This window comes from Neophocaena asiaeorientalis, unplaced genomic scaffold (assembly GCF_003031525.2).
Source record: "Neophocaena asiaeorientalis asiaeorientalis breed wild unplaced genomic scaffold, Neophocaena_asiaeorientalis_V1.1 scaffold134, whole genome shotgun sequence".
Taxonomy (NCBI): domain Eukaryota; kingdom Metazoa; phylum Chordata; class Mammalia; order Artiodactyla; family Phocoenidae; genus Neophocaena; species Neophocaena asiaeorientalis.
In genome coordinates this window covers 13,026,440-13,050,490 of record NW_020185339.1, presented here as the reverse complement: position 1 = coordinate 13,050,490, position 24,051 = coordinate 13,026,440, and the positions used below count along the sequence as shown (strand labels likewise).

General features: G+C 39.2%; 1 protein-coding gene across 1 annotated transcript; it reads left to right on the top strand.

Annotated features, from left to right (window-relative positions):
• The first annotated feature begins 4,123 nt into the window (after window positions 1-4,123).
• Window positions 4,124-22,217, top strand: CCT2 (chaperonin containing TCP1 subunit 2). Its single transcript, XM_024736625.1, has 16 exons — window positions 4,124-4,245; window positions 4,961-5,035; window positions 5,140-5,205; window positions 5,974-6,085; window positions 6,905-6,981; window positions 7,117-7,229; window positions 8,063-8,265; window positions 9,307-9,407; window positions 9,701-9,828; window positions 11,912-12,015; window positions 15,295-15,414; window positions 15,784-15,912; window positions 16,109-16,212; window positions 16,501-16,600; window positions 18,011-18,152; window positions 21,924-22,217. The coding sequence occupies exons 1-16, from the start codon at window positions 4,243-4,245 to the stop codon at window positions 21,952-21,954; spliced, it is 1,608 nt and encodes a 535-aa protein (XP_024592393.1). The 5' UTR covers window positions 4,124-4,242; the 3' UTR covers window positions 21,955-22,217.
• Window positions 22,218-24,051: the final 1,834 nt, after the last annotated feature.

Below are 24,051 nucleotides of genomic sequence, written 5' to 3'. Positions count from 1 at the left end.
CGGCTAAGCAACACTTTTTAAAAATCCTTATTTATTGTAGAGTATTAATATACCATCCTAAAAATTATATATAAAATATGGTTTAATTTTAGATGATTTAGCTTCTTGCAATGACTTAGTGTTGTCATTCTGGCATAAATCTCCATGACAAGGTACTCAAGTTGATACTGGAAGCTGAGCTGACTATACACTAACCTTAAGCATTAGTGAAAAACTGCTTTGTTGAATAAAATCTGATCGGAGTTCTTATGGTTACTTTCCCCCTTATTGCCTAAAGTAGATTGCAATAAAACCCCAATAAAAGTTTGGTTGGATGCCTATTTAAAGTTTCACTGTATTTATAACCTCACACATTTCTTGAAACTTTATAGAGGTTTTATTCCTTAGTCTCATATCACTGCCTCCATTTTCAAAGTTCAAAGTGTTTGACAGACCCTCACAGTTTTTATCTTCTTGGTCATTTAAACTAGTAGTACTCAGGGCTGGGACTCCAGACCTGTTTTTTGTCACTGAGTGGCACTGCAAAGCCTGTTTCGGTATAGCTCAAGATGGAGATTATTTAAACAGTAAAGGGAATAGACAAGTCCACAAATGATTGGGTGCTTACTATGTACCAGACACCATAGAACACAGAAATTGGTTAAGATGTGACAGAGACCACATCTTGCAAAACTTAGGTGTTTGTTCTCAGAAATTAAAACCTTTTTTTGGATTATTTCTGTATTTTTCCTTTGAGCTCCGTTGAAGACAGTAACTGTTCACATATTCTTATTTAATGAATGAGCACAAACTAGCTCCTATGCTAGTAATAAAGATAGTAATTCTTGTTCTCAAAAGAATTTGTAGTTTAGAACAGCCCTTCTAACTGAGGGAGTGCCCTTCCTCCCCCCAGAGGACTAAGCCCTAAGATATAAATTAGGTATAAGGAATTACCATCTCTGTGATACCTCTAGAATAGTAGTAGCTATATACTCAGGAGAATTGAAAAAAATGATTCCAATGCTGAATATGTGATGTGATAAAGGCATATACAAAGGAAGGGCATCTAACTCAGCCTGAGAATGGAGATTTTCGAGAAGGGCTTACAGGAGGTAATCCCTGAGGTGTTTGATGAGGGCAGGAGGGGAGAGGATATCTTAGGGAGAAGAAATACCATGTGCAAAGGCACAGAGGTGTAGAAAGATCACAATGTTCAGTGGTGGCAAAGGTTCCATATGCCTGGAGCATAGGATGCAAAGGCAGTCTGGGGGGATAGAGAAGGGAGATAAGAGAGACATCACATAGGTATAGAATGGGAAGGAGTTTTTGTTTTACTCAAAATGAGGTGAGACAATTTGAAGGGTTTAAACATTGGAGAAATAACATTTTATAAAGATGACTGAAATCAATATGGAGGATAAAATAGAGGACATGGCATTTTAATAAGGCAGGGAGACTAAAATGGAAGCAAAACTGGATAAATGCTTTTTCAAAGGCATTGTTAAAGGAGTGTTTAGGTTATCTGTTGCTGTGCAACAAGCCACCTAAAAACTTGGTGGCTTAAGACAAATCATTTTGTTATTTCTCACATTGCTATAGATCACAGTAGGCAGGCTTATGGAACCCACCCCAAATTACAAAACTAATATATGGAAGAGTTGAAATCCAAGCCCACGCAGTCTGGTTCCTGAAGCTGTTTAGCCTCTGGCATACAAGGGTGACACCAAATGACACAGGAAAGGAGGAAAAGTCAAAAACACACGCAATAGAGAAAGGACAGATTGCTGGGAGTTCCCTCATAGGGGGCTCCTCCTGGCTGTCTCTGGCCTCTGCTCCACAAGTGGCAGAGCCTGCCTCCCAGTTCCCATCCAAGAGCCCCTGGCTATGCTTCTCCCCACCGCCACTCCAAAGACCAGCAGGGAGGGGGCGCTGGCTTCTCCATCACCCATAGTCTCAGACTTGCCTGCCAGAGGACATATTTCCACATGTGGTTTTGCCCACAATAAAAACAGCTGTTTTCAATATTGTGCAGGTATCTTAGCGCCTTGTTATTGTGACTTCTCATTACACTGTGCGATTTGAGATCTGCCGGTTGAGGTACCTTTCCTGAAAAAAGAGCAAGTTTTCCCACAAAGAACACAAAACTCTTGGTAGATTTATAATAATTTGTCCAATCTGAACACCCCTTTTCATGATGGACCCTGCAAATAGTGTAAACTGGGGTCAGCAAACTTTGTCCGTAAAGGATCAGATAGTAAATATTTTAGGCTTTATGGGCTATAGAGTCTGTCACAACTACTCAACTCTTCCATTGTATAACTCTGTATTGTATTGCCCAGTATAAAAATGAGTTTGCTTGTGTTACAACCAAGCTTCATGGATGTCAAAATATAAATTTCATATAATTTTAATGTATCACAAAAGTTTTTATGTTTTCAATCACTTAAAAATATAAAAATCATTCTTAACTCTCTGGCCATACAAAATCAGGTGGCAGGTTGGATTTGGCGCCTCATGGTTTGTCAATCCCTGGTGTAAACTAACCCTCTTAGCATATATCTGAAGGGTAGAACAATTAAAAATTAAAAATATCAGGACTTCCCTGGTGGTCCAGTGGCTAGGACTCTGCCCTCCCAATGCAGGGGGCCCAGGTTTGATCCCTGGTCAGGGAACTAGATCCCACATGCTGCAACTAAGAGTTCGCATGCTCCAACTAAAGATCCCACATGTGGCAACGAAGATCCCGCATGCTGCAACTAAGACCAGGCGCAGCCAAATATTTTTTTTAAAAATTGAAAACACCCACCAATGTTAACAATTGCCACAATCCAAGAGCTTGCTAAAAGATCAGTTAGTCAAAGGAAGAAAAAGGTATCAGATGCAAAACTAAACATTTTTTTTAAGTACAAAAATTTTGCTTTAAATGTCCTAGGGGTCAACTTAGAGAAAGTAGAAACTGTTCTTAACAAACGGAAATATTTGGGATTGATTTTGTTCTTTACAAGGACATTATGTAAGAGGATAGTAGTCATCTCTACAACTGTGTGTTGGGGGGAGGGGAGAATGAGTGAAATAAAAAACCTCCTGAAAGTGAGCAAGCCGGACAAAGTAAAAGTCTCCATCAGAGCTCACAAGACCTTGTCCTGGACAGCCCAATTGAGAACAGCGTTTTACAATCCAGTAAAAGAAATATGTCTTCCTCCATCTTAATAAATAATGTTTAAAATTAAAATAGCAATAAAATATTATTTAGGAATATAATGGTAAATGTTTTAAAAAGCTCTAAAAGGGCTTCCCTGGTGGTGCAGTGGTTGAGAGTCCGCCTGCCGATGCAGGGGACACGGGTTCATGCCCCGGTCTGGGAAGATCCACATGCCACGGAGTGGCTGGGCCCGTGAGCCATGGCCGCTGAGCCTGTGCATCCGGAGCCTGTGCTCTGCAATGGGAGAGGCCACAACAGTGAGAGGCCCACATACCGCAAAAAAAAAAAAAAGCTCAAAAAGTTGAGAGTGGTTGCTTCTGAGGAGAGGAATTAATGTGGTTGGTGAATTATGTTTTCCATTATTAGTGTTATTGAGCCCAAGCTCGCGCTGCTTGCTGCACAACAGGCCAATAAATCTGGAGGCAAGTTGTTGGGGCAGGAAATAATGACTTTAATCGCAAAGCTAGCGGACCTTGAAAGGGGTGGGGGTGGGGTCCCCTGCGAGGTCAACCAATGGCTGAGCGGGACTGCTACCAGTGGCTCTCTAACAGCCACGTGCCTGCCCCACCTCTATTACATTAGTATACAACACTTTAAATTCTGTACATGTAGTACTTTAAAGCAACCTTTTTTAAAGGTTAAATATAAGAAAAAAATTAAACGTGCGGGAAAGAACTCCGTTGCTATGGCAACACCCACAGCGCAGCGTCCCTCCCACCTTGGTGAGTTCTACTCCAAACCTCCGGGCCTCACGCAAAATCTCCAACCCTCCCCTTCCTGGTCCCCAGCGGGTGCCTCCAACGGGAGCGGAGCGCCAGCCGAGGCCCCGCCCCTCCAGCGGGACGGGCAGCTTTTCCGAACCGCGGGGCTCCCCTCAAACGCTGTGCCCTCCCTTCCCCCAAGGGCGGTGCCAGGGCGAGCGGCGCGCCGGCCGGGGCTCCGCCCCCTGCGGCAGAGCGTGTGGCGTCACTTCCGGTCTCTCTTACTTCCGGCCTCTCTTTCCTCAGGCCTGGGGCGCGAGGTGGTGAGGAGGTGTCGTGTGTGCTGAACTCCTCGGAACCATGGTGAGTCTGGCCCTGTAGGCCCGCCGTCCTCGGCCGTACTCGGCCGTCCTCCGCCGTCTGCTGCCTCATCTGTATCCCAGCGCCGCGGGCTCCCTGTGTCTGTCCCCGTGCCCGCCGCACGTGGCGCAGGTCGCGGCCTGTGGCCTGCGCCGGGCCCACAGGGGAGGCATGGGCCTGAAGGCCAGCACCTTGTTGTGACTCGCCCTCTCCACAGCCCCAGAACCTCGAGGCTCGGAGCTCACCCCAAGCGAAGAAATTTCTAGTGCACCGGGCGGGTCGGCGAGACGGGCTTCCCCCTCCCTCTCGGGGCGGGGCCTGGAGCGGCCAGAGGGCGAAGATGGCAGCGAGGCCGCAGCGTCCCCTCGTCCTCCTGGCGGTCGTTGTCGCGCGAGTGGCCTACCACCCCTGCCTGCCTTATCCTTAGTTTAAAATCATCTTTGCCATCTTTGGTCTGGCCATACTTACAGTCGATCTCTTTGGGGTAGAATTTTTATTCCTGAAACGCTTAGAGATCCAAAATGCAATGTCACCTAAGTCCCTCCTTCCGCTTTAAAGAAATGCTCCGATGATAGAGAGCTTCATTTGTTTAAAAAAGTACCCTGTGCTGTAAATTAATTTTCTCTTAGGTATCTACTTGTAAGTCTAGTGGAAGGCATCAAAGTATATGTGTTAAAGAATACTGGTATTCAAACTGAGTCTTGGTTTTCTTTTTTAGGCGTCCCTTTCCCTTGCACCTGTTAATATCTTCAAGGCTGGAGCTGATGAAGAGAGAGCAGAGACAGCTCGTCTGGTAAGATTTTATCTCATTCTTATAAAGATACAGTCGTTTTTTTGGTTTTTAAAAAATTTTAAGACTGTGAAGTTGATTTTGACCATCTCTGATTTTTATTCCAGTCTTCTTTTGTTGGTGCCATTGCTATTGGAGACTTGGTAAAGAGCACGTTGGGACCCAAGGGCATGGTAAGAAAAACAGGCAATTTAAATTTTTTAATGTTGTTTTAGAGCCATTAGAGATATAAAAACTTCTTTTGGATGCTTTGTTGTCTTTAAAACTTAACTGTTAATTGTAAAAGTTAAGATATGGATATATACTCCTTACTGAAAATCAAAACAGAACCCATATGGCTAAAGTCCCCTTCGATCACTATCCCCAGTGCCACTCACCTCCCCAGTGGCAAACACTGTTACCATTTGGATATAAATCTAACCAATGTCTTTATTTTATGTAGATGTACAGGTATTTTATGTATTATAAGATATTATTTTATATATTCTCCCTGTAATAGATAACATTGTTTTGTTATGTGATAGATATTATTTGTATGTACTTTTTCTGTAGCTTGGCTTTTTTAATTCCTTTCAGTATAAATAGATATACTGCCTCCTCTCACTGTCAAATAGTATTCTGTATCTTGCTTCTTTTATAGTTGGTATTTATTACTGTATTGTGAGGGACCGTTAGTTTGCGTTCATTGCTTTTGCTATTACAGTATCGGAACAGCCTTGTTCATTTCTCTCTGTTCTTCTGCTGTCTTTAGGGGTAGACAAAGGTTAGGACACCAAGGTTTGCTTTTGGGGGGAGTGTATGCAATGAAAAAATTTAAATGTATTCTGCCAAATAACCATCCAGAGTATTTACACATTAGCAATATATGAGAGTACTGATGAATCTGTGCGTTCTTCCAGATGTACTTATATCTTAACTTGAACCAAATATGTTCCTTTTAGGACAAAATTCTGTTAAGCAGTGGACGAGATGCTTCTCTTATGGTAACCAATGATGGTGCAACTATTTTAAAAAACATTGGTGTGGACAATCCAGCTGCTAAAGTTTTAGTTGGTGAGTCTGAGGATGACATTTTGTTAACATTTGCAAACAATTTTAAATAGGCTGTGTTGATTGTCCTTTCGATTCATTGATTATTTACTTTTTAATTGATTATTATCGTTATTAAAATGCAAGCTTCTCGATGTGGTATATATACACAATGGAATATTTCTCAGCCATAAAAAAGAATGAAATAAGGCCATTTTCAGCAACATGGATGGACCTAGAGATTATTGTACAAAGTGAAGTAAGTCAGAGAAAGACAAATACCACATACTGTCACTTATATGTGGAATCAAATATGACACAAATGAACCTATCAATGAAACAGGAACAGACTCACATACAGAACAGACTTGTGGTTGCCAAGGGTGGAGGGGGAGGGATGGATTGGGAGTTTGGGATTAGCAGATGCAAACTATTATATATAGAATGGATAAACAACAAGGTCCTACTGTGTAGCATAGAGAATTATATTCAGTATTCTGTGTTAAACCATAATGGAAAAGAATATGAAAAAGAATATATATATGTGTACAACTGAACCACTTTGCCGTACAGCAGAAATTAGCACAGCATTGTAAGTCAGCTATACTTCAGTAAAATTTTTTTTAAAATACAGTCTTCTGGAGTGCCATGTACTTACTGATGGTAAAACTACTGTATTTCGGGCTGAAAAGTTCAAAGAATTTGTCAGGTGAGGAAACCTAGATAAGTGAAGTTTAGATTGGTAGTGGATATATTTGGAGAATTAGGTAAGCTACCAAGAAGTAATTTAAAAAGCAGAATCAAATGTAAGTGAGTTAATAACTAGCTTTTTTTTCCCCCTAGATATGTCAAGGGTTCAAGACGATGAAGTTGGTGATGGCACTACCTCTGTTACTGTTTTAGCAGCAGAATTACTAAGGGTAAGAATATCTGAGCAACTTCAACTTCGTCTTATTGGGGTTTTTTTGCTACTGTGGTTTTGAGTATCAGAAGTAATCAACTTCTTACTACAGATTTAGTATTCATGCTTGTTGTCTTCCACTGTTTATTAATAGGAAGCAGAATCTTTAATTGCAAAAAAGATTCATCCACAGACCATTATTGCGGGTTGGAGAGAAGCCACAAAGGCGGCAAGACAGGCTCTGTTGAATTCCGCAGTCGATCATGGGTCGGTATACCAAAACACTACTGTTTCAAACATTTAATGTTTAAATGTTCTTTTTGAAATAGTCAATGCAGGAAGTCTAGAGAGCAGTGAAAAGCATACACAAACATGATTCTATTGGCTCATCCTGCCTCAATAAAACCCAGAAAAACCCCACCTTACCCCCCAGAGGTAGTAACTAAAGTTAAAGTTTGGGTTTCCAGGGTTTTTTTTGCACGTATAATCATTGTATAGAGGGTTTTTTGGCCTCTTTAACCTAGTTGAATAACTAGAAAAGTTTCGAGGTGTCAGTGTTCTCTGTAATATTAGTTTTAGTAGAGGTATGCATTTGATTTTGTGACTGCTATAATTCACCTATCTATAATTGGAGATTTGTGTTTGGACAGTTTTTAGCTTTATAGTGTTGTGACAGACTTGTTACTTTAGAAAGTAAGTATAATTGCTGTGTCCAAAGATATTTATGTATTTAAAGGCAATTTTATTTACCTTACAAGTAGTGCTCTAGAAAAAATTCATTAATTTACAGTCCCACTAGCTGTATAACAATGCCTCGTTTCCCATGTTCTTGAAATTTTTGTTTGCTTGTGTTTCTCTTTCGGTAGTTTGCCAGCTTGGTGGGGAAAATAGTATCCTTTAATTTGTATTTCTTGATTACTGATAAGGTTTAATTTTTTTCATGGGACTCAGAGCCCTGACTGGTTGAGGTGAAAGTCTATTGACAAAAAAGTATCTGGATAAATTTTGAAAAGTAAAACAGGGTTGATAACTTCAGAGAAGCATTTTAAGAACCAGCCTGAGTTTTTTTGTTCGTTTTTTGTTTTGTTTTGCCTTTTTAGTTCTGACGAAGTTAAATTCCGTCAAGATTTAATGAACATTGCAGGAACAACATTATCCTCAAAACTTCTTACTCATCACAAAGACCACTTTACTAAGTTAGCTGTGGAAGCCGTTCTCAGACTGAAAGGCTCTGGTAATCTGGAGGCAATTCATGTCATCAAGAAGCTAGGAGGAAGTATGGTAGATTCCTATTTAGATGAAGGTATGTACATATTGAATACGGGAAAGGAAGCCTTGACCAGTTGTTGAAAGCTAAGTACTGAGTGAATCCACTTTTAGTTAGTCAGGACTAGTGACACTTTGCAAAGCCAGAAAACTTGTCTTTAAGGACACAAATCATATTGCAACCATTTTTGTCATCTTAATTCATTTGTTATATTGACAGTGTGCTTGATCTTCTCAAACTATCCCAGCATTTCTTTTGATAACCTCTAGGTTTTACTTTATACCATGAAGTAAGTTAGTCTCTAATAAAGAGAAGTAGTTGGCTTTGTTTTTTTGTTTTGTTTTTTGTTTTGTTTTGTTTTTGTGGTACACGGGCCTCTCACTGTTGTGGCCTCTCCCGTTGCGGAGCATAGGCTCCGGACGCGCGGGCTCAGTGGCCATGGCTCACGGGCCTAGCTGCTCCACGGCATGTGGGATCTTCTCGGACCGGGGCACGAACCCACGTCCCCTGCATCGGCAGGCGGACTCTCAACCACTGCGCCACTAGGGAAGCTCTGAGTAGTTGTTTTTTTTTTTTACTAGAAGTCAGCTATTGTCAAATGGCACTTTTTCCAGGATTACATGTATTCTCTAGGAAGGGTTTGGGTAGGTCATACCAATTAGTTGGCAGGTGTTGAGAATATAGTTTCTGGTGTTCTTGAAGAGTGATAAATGAGTTAGCAGCTGCAATTTCCTTAATAATAGTATGTTTTGTTCTTAGAGTGTGGATTTTTCAAAGCATCTTCACAGTGTATTCACAAACGGTAGAAAGTGTAGGCATTCTATTCTACAGAGAAGGAAAAAATGGGGTAAATTGTGCTTTACAGTTTCTGCTCTACCAGTTAGTGATTTGGAGTCTGCAAAAATGCATGTTGTCTCTGTTTCACAGGAGTAACAATTCTGAAAATATTCTTGATTGAATTTATATGTAAGGGCTGTATAGCATTTCTAAAAGAGTAATTTGATACAGCAGATTACCTTAAAAGATTTATTAACACAGCCTTGAAATATTTAATACAATACTATCCTTATATTGTAGGCTTTCTGTTGGATAAAAAAATTGGAGTAAATCAACCAAAGCGAATTGAAAATGCTAAAATTCTTATTGCAAATACTGGTATGGATACAGACAAAATTAAGGTACGTTAAACTACATTTCTTGGAATTCTGATTGCTAGCTGCTGTAAACTTGGGCTGGTAATCAGTTGCACTAATGAAAACCCTTACAGCGTTTATATACATTTGAATGTACATTTATTCTTATATAGTTTCTTAGCTTCTGATTTTATATATATAAATATGTTTATATTGTACACATGCATACACACATGCACACATAGTTTTTGGTGTATTTACATTAAAAAGTTTAAATATGCTATGAAACTTGCAAGTAAGGAAGGTGACGCTATTTTTCATGATTTCCTTTGTCTTAGATATTTGGTTCCCGGGTAAGAGTTGATTCTACAGCAAAAGTTGCCGAAATTGAACATGCAGAAAAGGAAAAAATGAAGGAGAAAGTTGAACGTATTCTTAAGCATGGGATAAATTGCTTTATTAACAGGTCTGTGTATGCTTGTGCTAACAGTATTTATAATAATCCAAGAAAGGATTGTTTTCTGCAAAGATTTAGGAAAATTCTTTTATATTGAATTTAGTTATTTAGGAAGTGTTTTTTTCCAAATGTAAATAAAATTGTACAGCAAGGCATTTGCCTTACAATGATTTTCGTGAAAATGTATGTTAATATACTTTATTAAACTTTTTTGTGTCAACAATAACAGTTTTCTGGTTTGGCAGTTACATTATTAGTTTGGGCTGTAGTATACCTGTATTTGGAAGAGAGATTTAATTCCACATTAAATGATGGGGGTTTGAAGTAAGAAAAAGCTAATGGTAGCGTAGGAATAAAACAAAGATGAAGAGGTAAAAAGTATTAAGAGTTTTAGTGCTTATCTTCAATTTGTGTGAAGAAAATATGTATAAACCTTCCCCATGTATTCTTAATATTCAGTATCTAAGGTTTTTATGGATTATTTTGAATGGAGAAAAATACCAAGAGAAACAGGGCATTTCAGTGAAAAGGCAGTAGTTAACTTTGAGAGAGATTTACCATTTGATGGAAAATAATTGTTTTAAGCCAAATGTATGTGGGCTTTTAGAAGTTAGTTACTAGGGACTTCCCTGGTGGTACAGTGGTTGGGAATCCGCCTGCCAATGCAGGGAACAAGGGTTCGAGCCCTGGTCTGGGAAGATCCCACATGCGGCGGACCAGCTAAGCCCGTGTGGCACAACTACTGAGCCTGTGCTCTAGAGCCCATGACCCACAACTACTGAGCCCATGCGCCTAGAGCCCGTGCTCCGCAACAAAAGAAGCCACCACAATGAGAAGCCTGTGCACCGCAATGAAGAGTAGCCGCTGCTCGCCGCAACTAGAGAAAGCCTGCGTGCAGCAACAAGACCCAACGCAGCCAAAAATAAATAAATAAATTAAAGAAAAAAAGCTAGTTTCTAAACTTCTATGAGATCTATGATTCTGATAAGGCACATTTTGCTTAGCCGTGCTTTATACTAGTTATGAAATTTTTTTCTTCGGCTTTTTTTAAGTTACAAACTTTTAAACAGATGTCCTTTTTACTCCTGTTGTATGAGTAACACTTGCTCATTTTGGGAGGTTTGAAAGTATAAAGAAGGAACAGAATTCTCCCAGAAATTCTTTTATTAAGTTGATTCGTGGTGTGTGTGTATGTTGTTTCAATTCTTCATTTAGTTGTGATCATATGGTATAAACTTTTATAACATGCTTTTTTTAACCTAACAGTATATATATTTTACTTAAAATTACAAATTTTTCATAATTGGTAAGTTGAGATTTACACAAACACTCTCTTCACAGGCATTGGAAAGTTTTCTACATAAAAATTCTTACATATATCTTCATTTAATTAATACCTGAATTTTCTTGCTGTAGATTCTCAGGAGTAGAATCAAAGCATATAAACATAGATAAGAGTTTTGTCTTGGTTTTTTACTAAATTTATTTTTTTAATTTATTTATTTTTGGCTGCGTTGGGTCTTGTTGCTGTGCGCGGGCTTTCTGTAGTTGGCGAGCGGGGGCTACTCTTCGTTGCGGTGCGTGGGCTTCTCATTGTGGTGGCTTCTCTTGTTGTGGAGCACAGGCTCTAGGCGTGTGGGCTTCAGTAGTTGTGGCTTGTGGGCTCTAGAGCACAGGCTCACCAGTTGTGGCACATGGGCTTAGTTGTTCTGCGGCATGTCGGATCGTCCTGGACCAGGGCTTGAACCCGTGTCCCCTGCATTGGCAGGCGGATTCTTAACCACTGCGCCACCAGGGGAGCCCATAGATACAGGTTTTGATGCACTACTGCTAAATTGCTTTTCAGAATTATTGGTTCATTTTATACTGTCAATGGCATATATAAAACAATACCCATTTTCAGTACTAACATGGATGCACTAGTATAATTTATAAAGTATTATACAATAATAAGTAAGAAATGTTATCTTGTTCTAATTTGCATTTCTTTGATTACTGGTGAGGTAAAAATATTTTCATGTCTTTTAGTCTAATGTATTTTATCTTGTGAAGTAACCACTTTGAACAATATTTTTTTATATTTTATTTATAGGCAATTAATTTATAATTATCCTGAACAGCTCTTTGGTGCTGCTGGTGTTATGGCTATTGAGCATGCAGATTTTGCAGGTGTGGAACGCCTCGCTCTTGTCACAGGTATGGGAAAAAGGCATTAATTTCTAACATAATAATTACTCTTGGATTTACTGAGTGTTAGTGTATTTAACTCATTGCTAAGAGGACAAAGAGATTCCCTTAAGGATCCTAGAATCTGAAATCTGACATACTTTTTGATATCTTTACATTATTTTTAATATACCAAGTTAAATGCCAGCTTCACCATAGGTGTAGGTTTATTTTTCCCTTTTTTTTTTTTCGGTCCGCGGGCCTCTCACTGTTGTGGCCTCTCCCTTTGCGGAGCACAGTCTCCAGATGTGCAGGCCCACCGGCCATGGCTCATGGGCCCAGCCACTCTGTGACATGTGGAATCTTCCTGGACCGGGGCACGAACCCGTGTCCCCTGCATCGGCAGGCGGACTCTCAACCACTGTGCCACCAGGGTAGCCCCTGTGTTGTTTTAAAGATACTGTCTTTTCTCACAAACCCACAGGACCACTGTTCTAAACGTAGTCTAAATAAACTGAAGCTTAAAAAAAGGAGTCTTTTTTTTGTTTTTTGTTTCTTTTGGCTGTGTCGGGTCTTAGTTGCAGTATGCTGGATCTTTGTTGTGGCACGCGGGCTTCTCTTCATTAATGGAGTGCAGTTTAGTTGGTCTGCAGCATGTGGGATCTTAGTTCCCCAACCACGGAACGAGCCCACGTCCCCTGTGTTGAAAGGCGGATTCTTAACCACTGAACCACCAGGGAAGTCCCAAGAAAAGGAGTCTTAAGTCTTACCTAGTTTATTCATTTAATTTTAGTGCTAAGTGAGTAGTTGAATGCTTTGTGCCCTGTGTGATAGTGCAGTTGGAATAGTAACCTTTATTGAACATTTAACTATATGCCAGACAGTGGGTCAAATACTTAAGCATTACTTCTGTTAATTTTTTTAAATTTATGAAAGTAATAAACGTTGAATAAGTGTGGAACATTCCAGCAACGTATGATGAAAAGTAGTTTACTCCAGTATCCTTCAGTAGAGGTATATGAGTTTTATAATCCCAGTATAGACTAGAAAGTGTGTCTACAGGTATGTCTACATCAAAGAGACACAGAGTGCAGTTGTTCACTTAAATTTGTTCTAGTAATGGTTTTTAAAGTAACCTCTAAACAGCCCTTGAAAACTAAGTATAACAGTCTTTATCCTCTAACTTTCAGGCGCTTGAAAATGAATGAATAGGCCGGAAAGTTGGCTTGCTATCTGGCAGTGAGAATTAAGGAGAGTGGGGTTTTAGATGTAAAGCCACTAGGAACATCAGATTCAGTTCAGAACTGCTCTGTGTATTAGAAGAAATTAAATTATACTAAGTAGATGGTAGGATTGGTCTCATTTCAAAATAACTTCTTAAGCCATTTTTAATAATTTGAGAAGCATAGTGTTCTGACCTAAAAAGAGACATTTTACTTTCATTAATTGGAAATGGGTTTACCTGATTTAAAAGTTATTACAGGGGCTTCCCTGGTGGCGCAGTGGTTGAGGGTCCGCCTGCCGATGCAGGGGACACGGGTTCATGCCCCGGTCCGGGAAGATCCCACATGCCGCGGAGCAGCTGGGACTGTGAGCCATGGCCGCTGAGCCTGCGCGTCCGGAGCCTGTGCTCCGCAACGGGAGAGGCCACAAAAGTGAGAGGCCCACGTACCGCAAAAAAAAAAAAAAAGTTATTACATACTTGATGCTTAAGGTAATAAAACTTATGATGCTCATGTTTACTTAATTCTTCCCTTAATGCAACAGAATTAAAGACATGACATAAGAACTGTGAATGATACAGCACATTCATGGGATAAGTTGATATCATAAGGACTTGATAACATGAAATTGCCACATACACTCAGGAGAAAATTAACTGCACCAAGCACACCAAACTGTATGGCTGTGAAGTAGACTCCATGGTGGCTCCCATCCTTAGTAACATCTGTTGTCAAGATGTGTGAAATTGCTTCTTGCAAATGTCTAGAAATATTTTGTAAGCAGATGCACATGAATGAGTGTAGGATAAGTGAAAATTCTCATAAGCCAAATTGGTCTCATTTGGGGGATATGATGTCCCGAACACCTATCGTGTCTCACATCTAGATACAATGCAGTCTCAGGAATTTGCCAACCACAAGTAAGAAGAGCTTCAACTATACAGATATGAGTATAAATTAGTGGAGTTGGGAAGACCAGAGTCCCTTTTATAAATTAATTGTAAAATAGAAATAAAGCATCAGTTATTCAGCAGATTTATCAGTAAGGTGTAGGGAAAGGGGTTGGTTGATGATTGAGGGAATCTATTAAAAGAGAGAGTAATGAACTAGAGAAAAGGATTTAATTTTATTTATATATTTTTTGGCCAAGCCGCGTGGCATAAGTTACCCGATCAGGGATTGAACCCATACCCCCTGCAGTGGAATTGCAGAGTCTTAACCACTGGACTGCCAGGGAAGTCTGAGAAAAGGATTTTAAAATTGAAACCTAACTTTTGCTTAATTAAGAACCAGGAAAGGAAGTGTTTATAGCATGGAAGATGGAGGGAAAATAGGAATAAAAATAATACCTAAGGAATAAAATGTCCCAGCGGCCATGGCTCACGGGCCTAGCCGCTCCGTGGCATGTAGGATCTTCCCGGACCAGGGCACGAACCCGTGTCCCCTGCATCGGCAGGCAGACTCTCAACCATTGTGCCACCAGGGAAGCCTGAATTTAGTTTTTTGACTTCTCCTTAAGTTTGCTCTGGGAAATCCTCAGTATACATTTCCCCTTTTTTCTAGGCCCAAGTGCTCACTATTTTAAGCAGTTCCTAGTGTCAGTACATCTGTTGATATAATAAGATTAGTCAAATATTTTCACGTTTTGTTTTGGGATATTGGATCATAAGAGTACTGGTCTTCTATATTGAATTCAGAAGAGAATCTGAATTTAAATTCAGGCTTAAAGGTAAATGTCAGAATCTCAATTGAGGTGGTATTATTACACAGTGTGTCCATATAGGTCTGAAGCCAGATTGCTTGTATTTGAATTTCAGCTTCATATTTGTTCAAACTATGTAACCTTGGATAAGAAACTAAACATTTCTTTGCCTCAGTTTACCACTTCTAAATGGGGTGATAAATGAAGCCTGTCTTATTAGGGTTGTTGTGTAGATTAAATAATTAGTTTGTATGAATTGCTTCAGAGTGCTTGGTGTATAGTAAGCAGTCAACTTAAACATTGTGTTTTCTGTTCATTACTGCTTGTTAGAAAACAAATTTTAAACCTGTTACGCATTTAATTAATGTATATTTTTGTTCATAGGTGGTGAAATTGCATCTACCTTTGACCACCCAGAACTAGTGAAGCTTGGAAGTTGCAAACTTATTGAGGAAGTCATGATTGGAGAAGACAAACTGATTCACTTTTCTGGGGTAGCCCTTGGTGAGGGATTATGTAGATCCTGGTTTAGGTTCCTAAATCTTTAGTAGCCTCTTTTGAAGTGAAAGAAACAGTTACTAGTTACTATAGTTACTAGAATGTATGTCTTAGTTCCTGAGAAATTCTAATTTCAATCTCTTGAGGGCAGCCTCATGTTAACTTTGTGTTTGTGAACAGTGCATATTCAATATAGTTGTTTCAGATAGCTTAGAACTGTTAGGAGTGTGGATTGCTAGCAAAGAGAAGGTAGCAATGGAAGACATGTCAGCTTTCAAAACCGAGTATAACCTATATAAGTAATAGAAGGCAAACTTTTATGTTTTATAACTAAGTGTTCACTGTGACATAATATTATTATTTTTTTAACTTTAGGTGAGGCTTGCACCATTGTTCTGCGTGGTGCCACTCAACAAATTTTAGATGAAGCAGAAAGATCTTTGCATGATGCTCTTTGTGTTCTTGCCCAAACTGTGAAAGATTCTAGAACAGTTTATGGAGGAGGTAAGCATTTGAAAAATATTGAACATATTTTATTTCTTGAAGTGTAGTAGTGGCTTTGGCTTTAATGTTTCTTATAGGAACTTCATATTGTTTTCGCACTTAATGGTTATTGCTTAATATATCTTAAGGGAAGTCTAATTTAGTGTCTGGGAGACAGCTAAGCATAATGATATGTTCTTGGATTTTTAATCTGTAGGCTGTTCTGAGATGCTGATGGCTCATGCTGTAACACAGCTTGCAAGTAGAACACCAGGCAAAGAAGCCGTTGCAATGGAGTCTTATGCTAAAGCACTGAGAATGGTAAGTTAATGAAAAAGAGAGTCTTGAATTTAAATTTTGTAGGTATTGATGGTTTTTAAATGAATCCATTCTTCTCTCTTGGGCAGAAAATACTTAAATTTCTTGGCTTTAAGAATTGGTTCACACTGCCTAAATTTGATTTTGGAGTTTATCCTCTTTATGAGCAGTAATTAAAAGGAAGCAGGTTTTACGTTGTCTCTAAATGTATAATTTTAGAAAGCTTTTCTTATAGTTAGTAAATTAACTTTCTTTTAGTAGAATAGTTACCATGTCTTCTTCACTTCACAGTTGCCAACTATCATAGCTGATAATGCAGGCTATGACAGTGCAGATCTGGTGGCACAGCTTCGAGCAGCCCATAGTGAAGGCAATACAACTGCTGGACTGGGTAAGAAATTAATTGGGACCATGTGGTCTTTTTTTTTTTTTTTTTTGGCTGCGTTGGGTCTATGTTGCTGTGCGTGGGCTTACTCTAGTTGCAGCAAGTGAGGGCTACCTTTTGTTGATGTGCACAGGCTTCTCTTGTTGCAGAGCACAGGCTTAGGTACATGGGCTCAGTAGTTACGGCACATGGGCTTAGTTGCTCCGTGACATGTGGGATCTTCCCGGACCAGGGCTTGAACCCGTGTCCCCTGCGTTGGCAGGTGGATTCTTCACCACTGCGCCACCAGGGAAGCTCTTGTGGTAGTTGTTCAGAGTAACTCTTGACCAGGTTCTTTTATTTTTTTTTATTTTTTAAAAATGATGAATTCTCATAACCATATAAAAGATTCCTGTGACCCTTGCCTTTATAGCCGTTATACATTCTAGAAAAACGTTTAACTTCATAATCTCTACACTGTCAAAATTTTATTATTCCCTAAGGGGGGGTGTAACATTAGTTAGAAGATTTTTAACTTGTTTGTTATGTAACGACCATAGGATTTAAGTATATAAAAACAGTACTTACGTTCTCAAATGAGTGTAAACTGTACTGTATCTCTTAAAATCAGTATTAACTCCTAATCTCACAGTAAACTTATTCTGAGACATTCTTTTTTTTTTATTGCGGTACGCGGGCCTCTCACTGCTGTGGTCTCTCGCGTTGCGGAGCACAGGCTCCAGACGTGCAGGCTGAGCGGCCATGGCTCACAGGCCCAGCCGCTCCACGGCATGTGGGATCCTCCCGGACCAGGGCAAGAACCCGTGTCCCCGGCATCAGCAGGTGGACTCTCAAGCACTGTGCCACCAGGGGAGCCCTATTCTGAGACATTCAGATCTCTGTTACATAACATAAAAATGGCCAAAAAGAGGACTTAATTCAGATTGGAAAATTTCCCAGCAAAATGTCTAGGACATAAAAGGAACAATTTTAGAGGGTAGATAGTCCTGCCACTGGACAAGAGAGAGGTTAAGGAATAATCTGTCAGAAAATGAAGGGGGATTCTAATAAGAAAAGTAGATGACTTCTAAATTCTCTTCTAGTTCTTAAGAATCCATGGTGTGTTCATTGATGAGCAAATTTTCTGCAGTTTTATTTGTAGATAGAGAAAGATGGGTGATACAGTGTTGTGTATAAATTTTTCATTATTTGACATAGTTACTCTCTATTGATACAGATGATCAGTAGTTGACCTTCCAGTTTTCTAAAAGACTTTCCTTGAGTGATAGTCTGATGAGAACGCTCTAGCTAAATTGAGTAGTTAGTTGTAATCTTATTTTTTATAAGTCAGGATTAATTTTGTGACAACATTAGATATGTTTTGTAACATCATTAGATATGTTAAGATTAGTTGTTTATTCAGTAAATACTTTCCAGATATGAAGGAAGGTACCATTGGAGATATGGCAATGCTGGGTATAACAGAAAGTTTCCAAGTGAAGCGACAAGTTCTTTTAAGTGCAGCTGAAGCAGCAGAGGTGATTCTACGTGTGGACAACATCATCAAGGCAGCACCAAGGTATCATAACACTTTAAAGAACATTTCTTAGGAAAAATTAACATGGAAACAAAAAATAGGTATATTTTTGATAATTGTAGTTGATGGGAAGTGGAGCCATTTTGTTTAGATAACAGTATTTTGCAAGTTATTTAAAATATGTAATCACACAACTCTTAGATTTAAGCCAGAAAAGCTTAGGTGGGGAGAAGGGTGTGGTAACACAGGGTAGCCCTCAAGATTGAAAGGGCACATAAAGAGCCAGGCTTGGGAAGGTCAGAAACCAGAGAACTTGGGGGTGGGCATGTAGTAGTAAGAACTGATGTCTGTTTACCAGGATGAGTTGGGTTCAGTCATTTTCTGTCCTGGGTACACTTTTTCATATATACATTCTTAAGCACATAATATGCAGAGTTCCCTACATGTTCCTATTCCAGCAGTATTTGTTTTTTCTTTTTTCTTTTGGCTGTGCCGTGTGGCATGCGGGGTCTTAGTTCCTTGAGGCTTCGCCCCCTGCAGTGGAAGCGTGGAGTCTTAACCACTGGACTGCCAGGGAAGTCCCTCCAGCAGCTTTTCTGAGATGAAAATTCTTTTAAAAACTCATTCACACAAAAATGATTAAGTGGCAAGAGAAATCTTAACATTGAAGATTCAGTTAATAATTTTAATTAATTAAGTTAACTACTAATTGCTAATTAGTAGTTACAAAAACCATTTATTTTACCTGTTAGTGGAAGTTCAGGGAGAGGGAAGGGGATGGTGGCTTGGACCAGTAGATAGAGGTGAAGGTGGTGAGAAGTGATTGATAATAGATCTATTTTTGAAGGTAGAGCCGGCAGAATTTGATGATGGGTTGGATATAAGGTCTGTGATGAAAGGGATTGGATAATTCAAGGGTGTTTGGGGCGGGGGGAGTGTCTTATAAGGTTTTTATTCAGAGTGCCTTAATAATTGCCACATTTCTCCGATACGTTAAACACACTTCCATTTCTTCAAGGATAGAAAGAAAAAAAGAACAATTCTAAATAAATTTCATCAGAAAAATCTGAACTGTGGTTTTTTTTTTTTTTTTTTGGGTGCGCGGGCCTCTCACTGTCATGGCCTCTCCCGTTGCGGAGCACAGGCTCCAGAGGCGCAGGCTCAGCAGCCATGGCCTACGGGCCTAGCCGCTCCACGGCATGTGGGATCTTCCCGGACCGGGGCACGAACCTGTGTCCCCTGCATCAGCAGGTGGACTCTCAACCACTGCGCCACCAGGGAAGCCCTGAATTGTGTTTTAACATGACAGTATTAAACATTTTTAGTTCAGGAATAAAACATGGAAATTCCCAGCAAACAAAACAACAGTTACAAACCAAAAAAAAAAGAAAAAAGAGTACTGGGGCCCGTAATTCAAGGTTTTTGTTGAGAAAAATAAGAGTTTCTCTTAGGTGGAGGAAGACTTTGGGAGGGAAGATGGGGGTTTTCCGTTTTTGGACATTTGAGATGTCTGTTGAGAAAGCGGTTAGTTGGATAGTTGAGTCTGTAGTTCAGGGGAGAAGTTTGAGCTGTAGTTATAAATTTAGGAGTTGTACGTGTTATATAAGGCCATGAGACTGATTGAGTCCCCAAGAGAGTGAATGTAGCTAAAGAAGGGAAAGGGTTCTTTTTTAAGACTGAGTGCTTGAGAATTCCAGTAATAAGTTTGGGAAGATTCAGAGCAACCATCAAGGGTCACTAAAAAGGATTGTGAAGTATAGGTAATTATTAAACTGGATGATGGATACATGAGGATTCATTATACAACCTCTACTTTATACATACTTTTGAAATTTCCCATAATACAAAATGCTAAGGTTGTGGGGGTGCGGGATGCCACTGAGATAGGAGGAAAACCAAGGGACTGTGTGTCCCAGAAGCCAAATTAAGGAAGTATTTGGGGAAGAGGAGTGGTCAACTGCCAAGATGATGCAAATAGGTCGAGTAAGATAAGGACTGAAAATTGATCCTAAAAATTCGATTCAGCAACAGAGGTCGGTGGTAGTCTTAACGAGCAGTTTTAGTGGAATAGATGGGGCAGAAGTCTGAAGTAAATTCGATAGAGGCTGGGAAAAGAGGAGTTGGAGGAAATGTACGTAGACTGCTTCTTCGGGGAGTGTATTGTGAATGGGAGTCGAGAAGTGGGATAGTAGCTAGAGGAGGTATGGGTCATTACTGTGACAATTCAGTGTGTGTAAGTGGGAGCAGTTTCATAGAGAGGAATGATCGATGCAGAAGAGGGGTGCAGTCCACCAGCAGCTGCTGGATCTGGAGAACAGAGGAGGACAGGAGGGAAGTAGCAATGTTATTAGGAAAGTATGCCCTAAGTGGACTAAGTTCTTTGTGCAGAATCCTGCAGCACTCCTTTCATTGGCTCTCTTCTATGAATGGCAACTATCTTACTATTAAAGGAAGGAAAGAGTAGAAAATAATGATTTGGATGTGGAGAGAAAGGCTGAAACGCTATTCAAATCTGTAGTGAGTGGAAAGGACTGGGCTGAAAAATCTAGATTCTCTGCTCCTGGTATTGGGAGGATAGGATAATAAGGAGCACTCATACTTTGAAATGGAAAAATAGTGAGAGAAGGAAAAGTTGACACAGTTTTCCTGGAAGCAGTGCCGCCAAAGGTGGTTAAATACAGTGTCTGATGTCTTCTAGCAGAATGATAGCAAAAGGAAACTGAGTTCTATAAGTAAAATTTTCTGACTTGGGAGCAAGGTCGCATAGCTGCACCCACCCTCAGAAATCTTTGTTATACCTTAGTACCTTCAGCCACATTCGAAATATAAACTATAGTACCTCGTTTGATCTGATATCACTTGTTTTCAAAGTTTAAGTGTCTCTTTTAAATATATTAGAAATTTGCGTAATTTGCAGTAAAGAGACATGAGTAATTTTGTTTAACTCAGCCTTCCCAAATGTACTGGGCTATGCACTTCTTTTCAAACTCATTATTAACCTCCAGGGAATTAATTTTTCAGATCAGTGCTTTGTGACAGCTGCTTGATAACTTTTTCTATATTGACATCCTTGGGTCATACTCCTATCAGCTACCGAGGTTGGAAGGTTTATACTGTATGATCCCAGTATGCTGTACTCTCTGGATCTGTTTTTATGCCTTTTCTGCCTCTCAAGTGTTGTGCTTGCCTCTAGAAGCAGTATTTCCACAGTCGTTAAGTAAAAAATTTCACTAGTATCCCTACCACGCCCCCTTCCTGATTCACTATGTATGGTCACCAGAAAATAAAAGTTTTAACATCACAGATGTGAGAGGTACTGTTGGCATACTTTAGTGAATTACCTAACCCCATCACCAGCTTATCTATTGGCATTTGTTTTTGTTCATTTAGAATAGTGATCCAGAGGTTTTAATGTAGAAACCCCAAAGCCTTGTCATTTTACAACTTCTGATTGAGAGAACCATCTTTGACTAATTTAGTAAAATTCACTAAAGTATTGGTTAAAAACATGAATTAACCATTTTCTGGAGAATACATATTTGGTAAGTAGGTTGTTTGGATGAGAAGCTGAGAACTGCTGAATACCTACAGGCCTTCACATTCCACAGATTTTTCCTGTCCTCTTACTAATATAATAATTAAGGGATGTTAATTGTGAGGTAGAAACATTCTGTTTATACATTTAAAATTGGTTTTAGTAAAAGTAGGATTATAGCTGTGTTTGTATTTAATATAGACCTTTGGTTACAATCATGCTTTTCATTGTCACCGTTGCCTTTGTTTTCTTAACTGTACGTTTTATGATTCTTGCAGGAAACGTGTCCCTGATCACCTCCCCTGTTAAGCATTCCCACATGCTCTTGAGCTCTGGAGCAGTTCATAGTAAAGTTGTGTTTGAAAGACCTTGACCTCCTGAAAGAAGACTATAGAATTGAAGTTTACCTGTGGCTGTTATATCCTTAAGATTTGGACATTTAACTGACCTTCTATTTTAACATGGGTCTAATTTATTTGCTATTTCATTTTCCATAAAATTCAGTTGATTTAAGAGTTCATTTCTCATACTGTGCATCAAAATAAAAATTTGAACAGTTACCTAGTTCTTACCTGACTTTAGTGATTTGTATCCCGTTTTAACTGCTTAATGGGAGTGAATGATTATAGTTTCAGTGTAGAGTTTCCAGCTTAACTAATGATTGATGTTACACATTTTCGAAAAAAATTATCCTGATTAATGTAAGTCCAAGTGAGATGTGATAAACTTACATTAATCTTTTGATTCTCAATCATACATAACATTTATTAACCATTTTGTTTTGTGAAAGTACCATATACTTTAGTACTTTTCTACTTTTCTGTAGTCTTAAGTACTGTCTCTTACATAGGAAAAAATTTATGGTGGCTTCTGTTACTTCAAGGTGAAAGATACTTTAAATGTTGGTAGCTACAAGCTGCTTCAGGCACCTCTTTTTATAGGGTATGGATATAGTAAGCATTGTTGTTTGTTGTTTTGTTAGCGTTTCTTGTTTTTGTTTTTGGCAAATGGATCCTAGATAGAGTGTAAGTATTGCTGAGTTTGATGGTTTAAATGTGAATTTAGATTTGGAGGTTATTGAGTTGTCAGTATACAGCAGAATGCACAAGAAATTAAACAAAAACCCAGCAGTAGTTTTTACTGAGTATCTCTGCTAGCATCATGGAGAGAGATTTTATTTGCACAGAGGAGTGAAAGTGTTTTCAAAGAAACACTGATAAACCAGCCTGTTCCGTTTTTGTCCAGAAGTGTGTCTCAGCATTTTAATACTACTTTGTATAAGCTATGAAAACTGGAAAAATTTGCTTTTTGTTGTGATAATAGCTTATATCCTCCAACGTTCACATAAAGGAGAAACTTCTGAGATCATCAGAGAATTATACAGATTTTTACTTTTTTCACTTTTAGAAACATAGCAGTATGTTTGCTATGTAATTTTTTAAAGTACTTTATCACACATCATAACATCAGTGTTCAGCCCACAACTAAGGTAGGTGGAACAGTTGAGCATATCATGATCTAGAAAATGTGCAGAGGTTTCAGTGGGAGAGGTAAGTGGGTTTAAACATTTATCCTGAGGGACCAGGTAGCTTGGAGTAGGATTTTAATCTAAAGTGTATTTGGGCTCATATTCTCCAAAGGTCTTAAAAAGGATACACCAGTAAATATTAAAGTTAATCTAAAAAGAGGTAGAAATGTGGGAGCTTAATTGTATATCCAAGAATACACCCATGCTTCTTTTCCTCTGAATTCATATCCTTTGAAGCCTTTATAGATCTTTTCATCATAGGCCTAGAATATCCCGAGTTCACAAGTTACAAAGTTTTTTCCATATCAGAGGTAAAGTACCAACCGAGGGCCCTCTAATTCCTGTAAGAGTTTTAAGATGGAGTTTTTTTAAACTCAGAAACAGTTATGTAAGCAGTAAGTTTTTATTTTTGCAAGGCTTTTGTGACATAGAAATGGAGATTTTTATAATGTACGTTAACAGTTAACTGTAGAAATTGTCTAAGTGCTTAGAATTTTTAAATCCATTTTAGTAGCCTTCTGTTTTTCTTTGAAGAAGGATAATATGTGTGCTGGTTTTTCTTTTACTCTCCTCAAGTCAGAATCCATTCTTTGCCTGCTTGGAGGCCATGGGACTTATCCTTGCTAACTGCCTCACAGCTCCCTGTGGACTGGTTTCCTGTGGTTTAATTCAGGAGGCTCTGGTAGGATTTGGGGAGAGGGAATTGGTATTTTCTTCCTGGTTTTGCTCTTTGTCTCTGGAATTGGCTGCATCCCTGGGAGACCTACCAGTATAGCTCTCTGGGCAAGCCCTCTTTTCATGACTCAGCTCTTACTGCATTTTGGTAACATTTCTGACATTTCTGTTCCCACTTTCACTCAGCCTTATGGGTGGGGCTG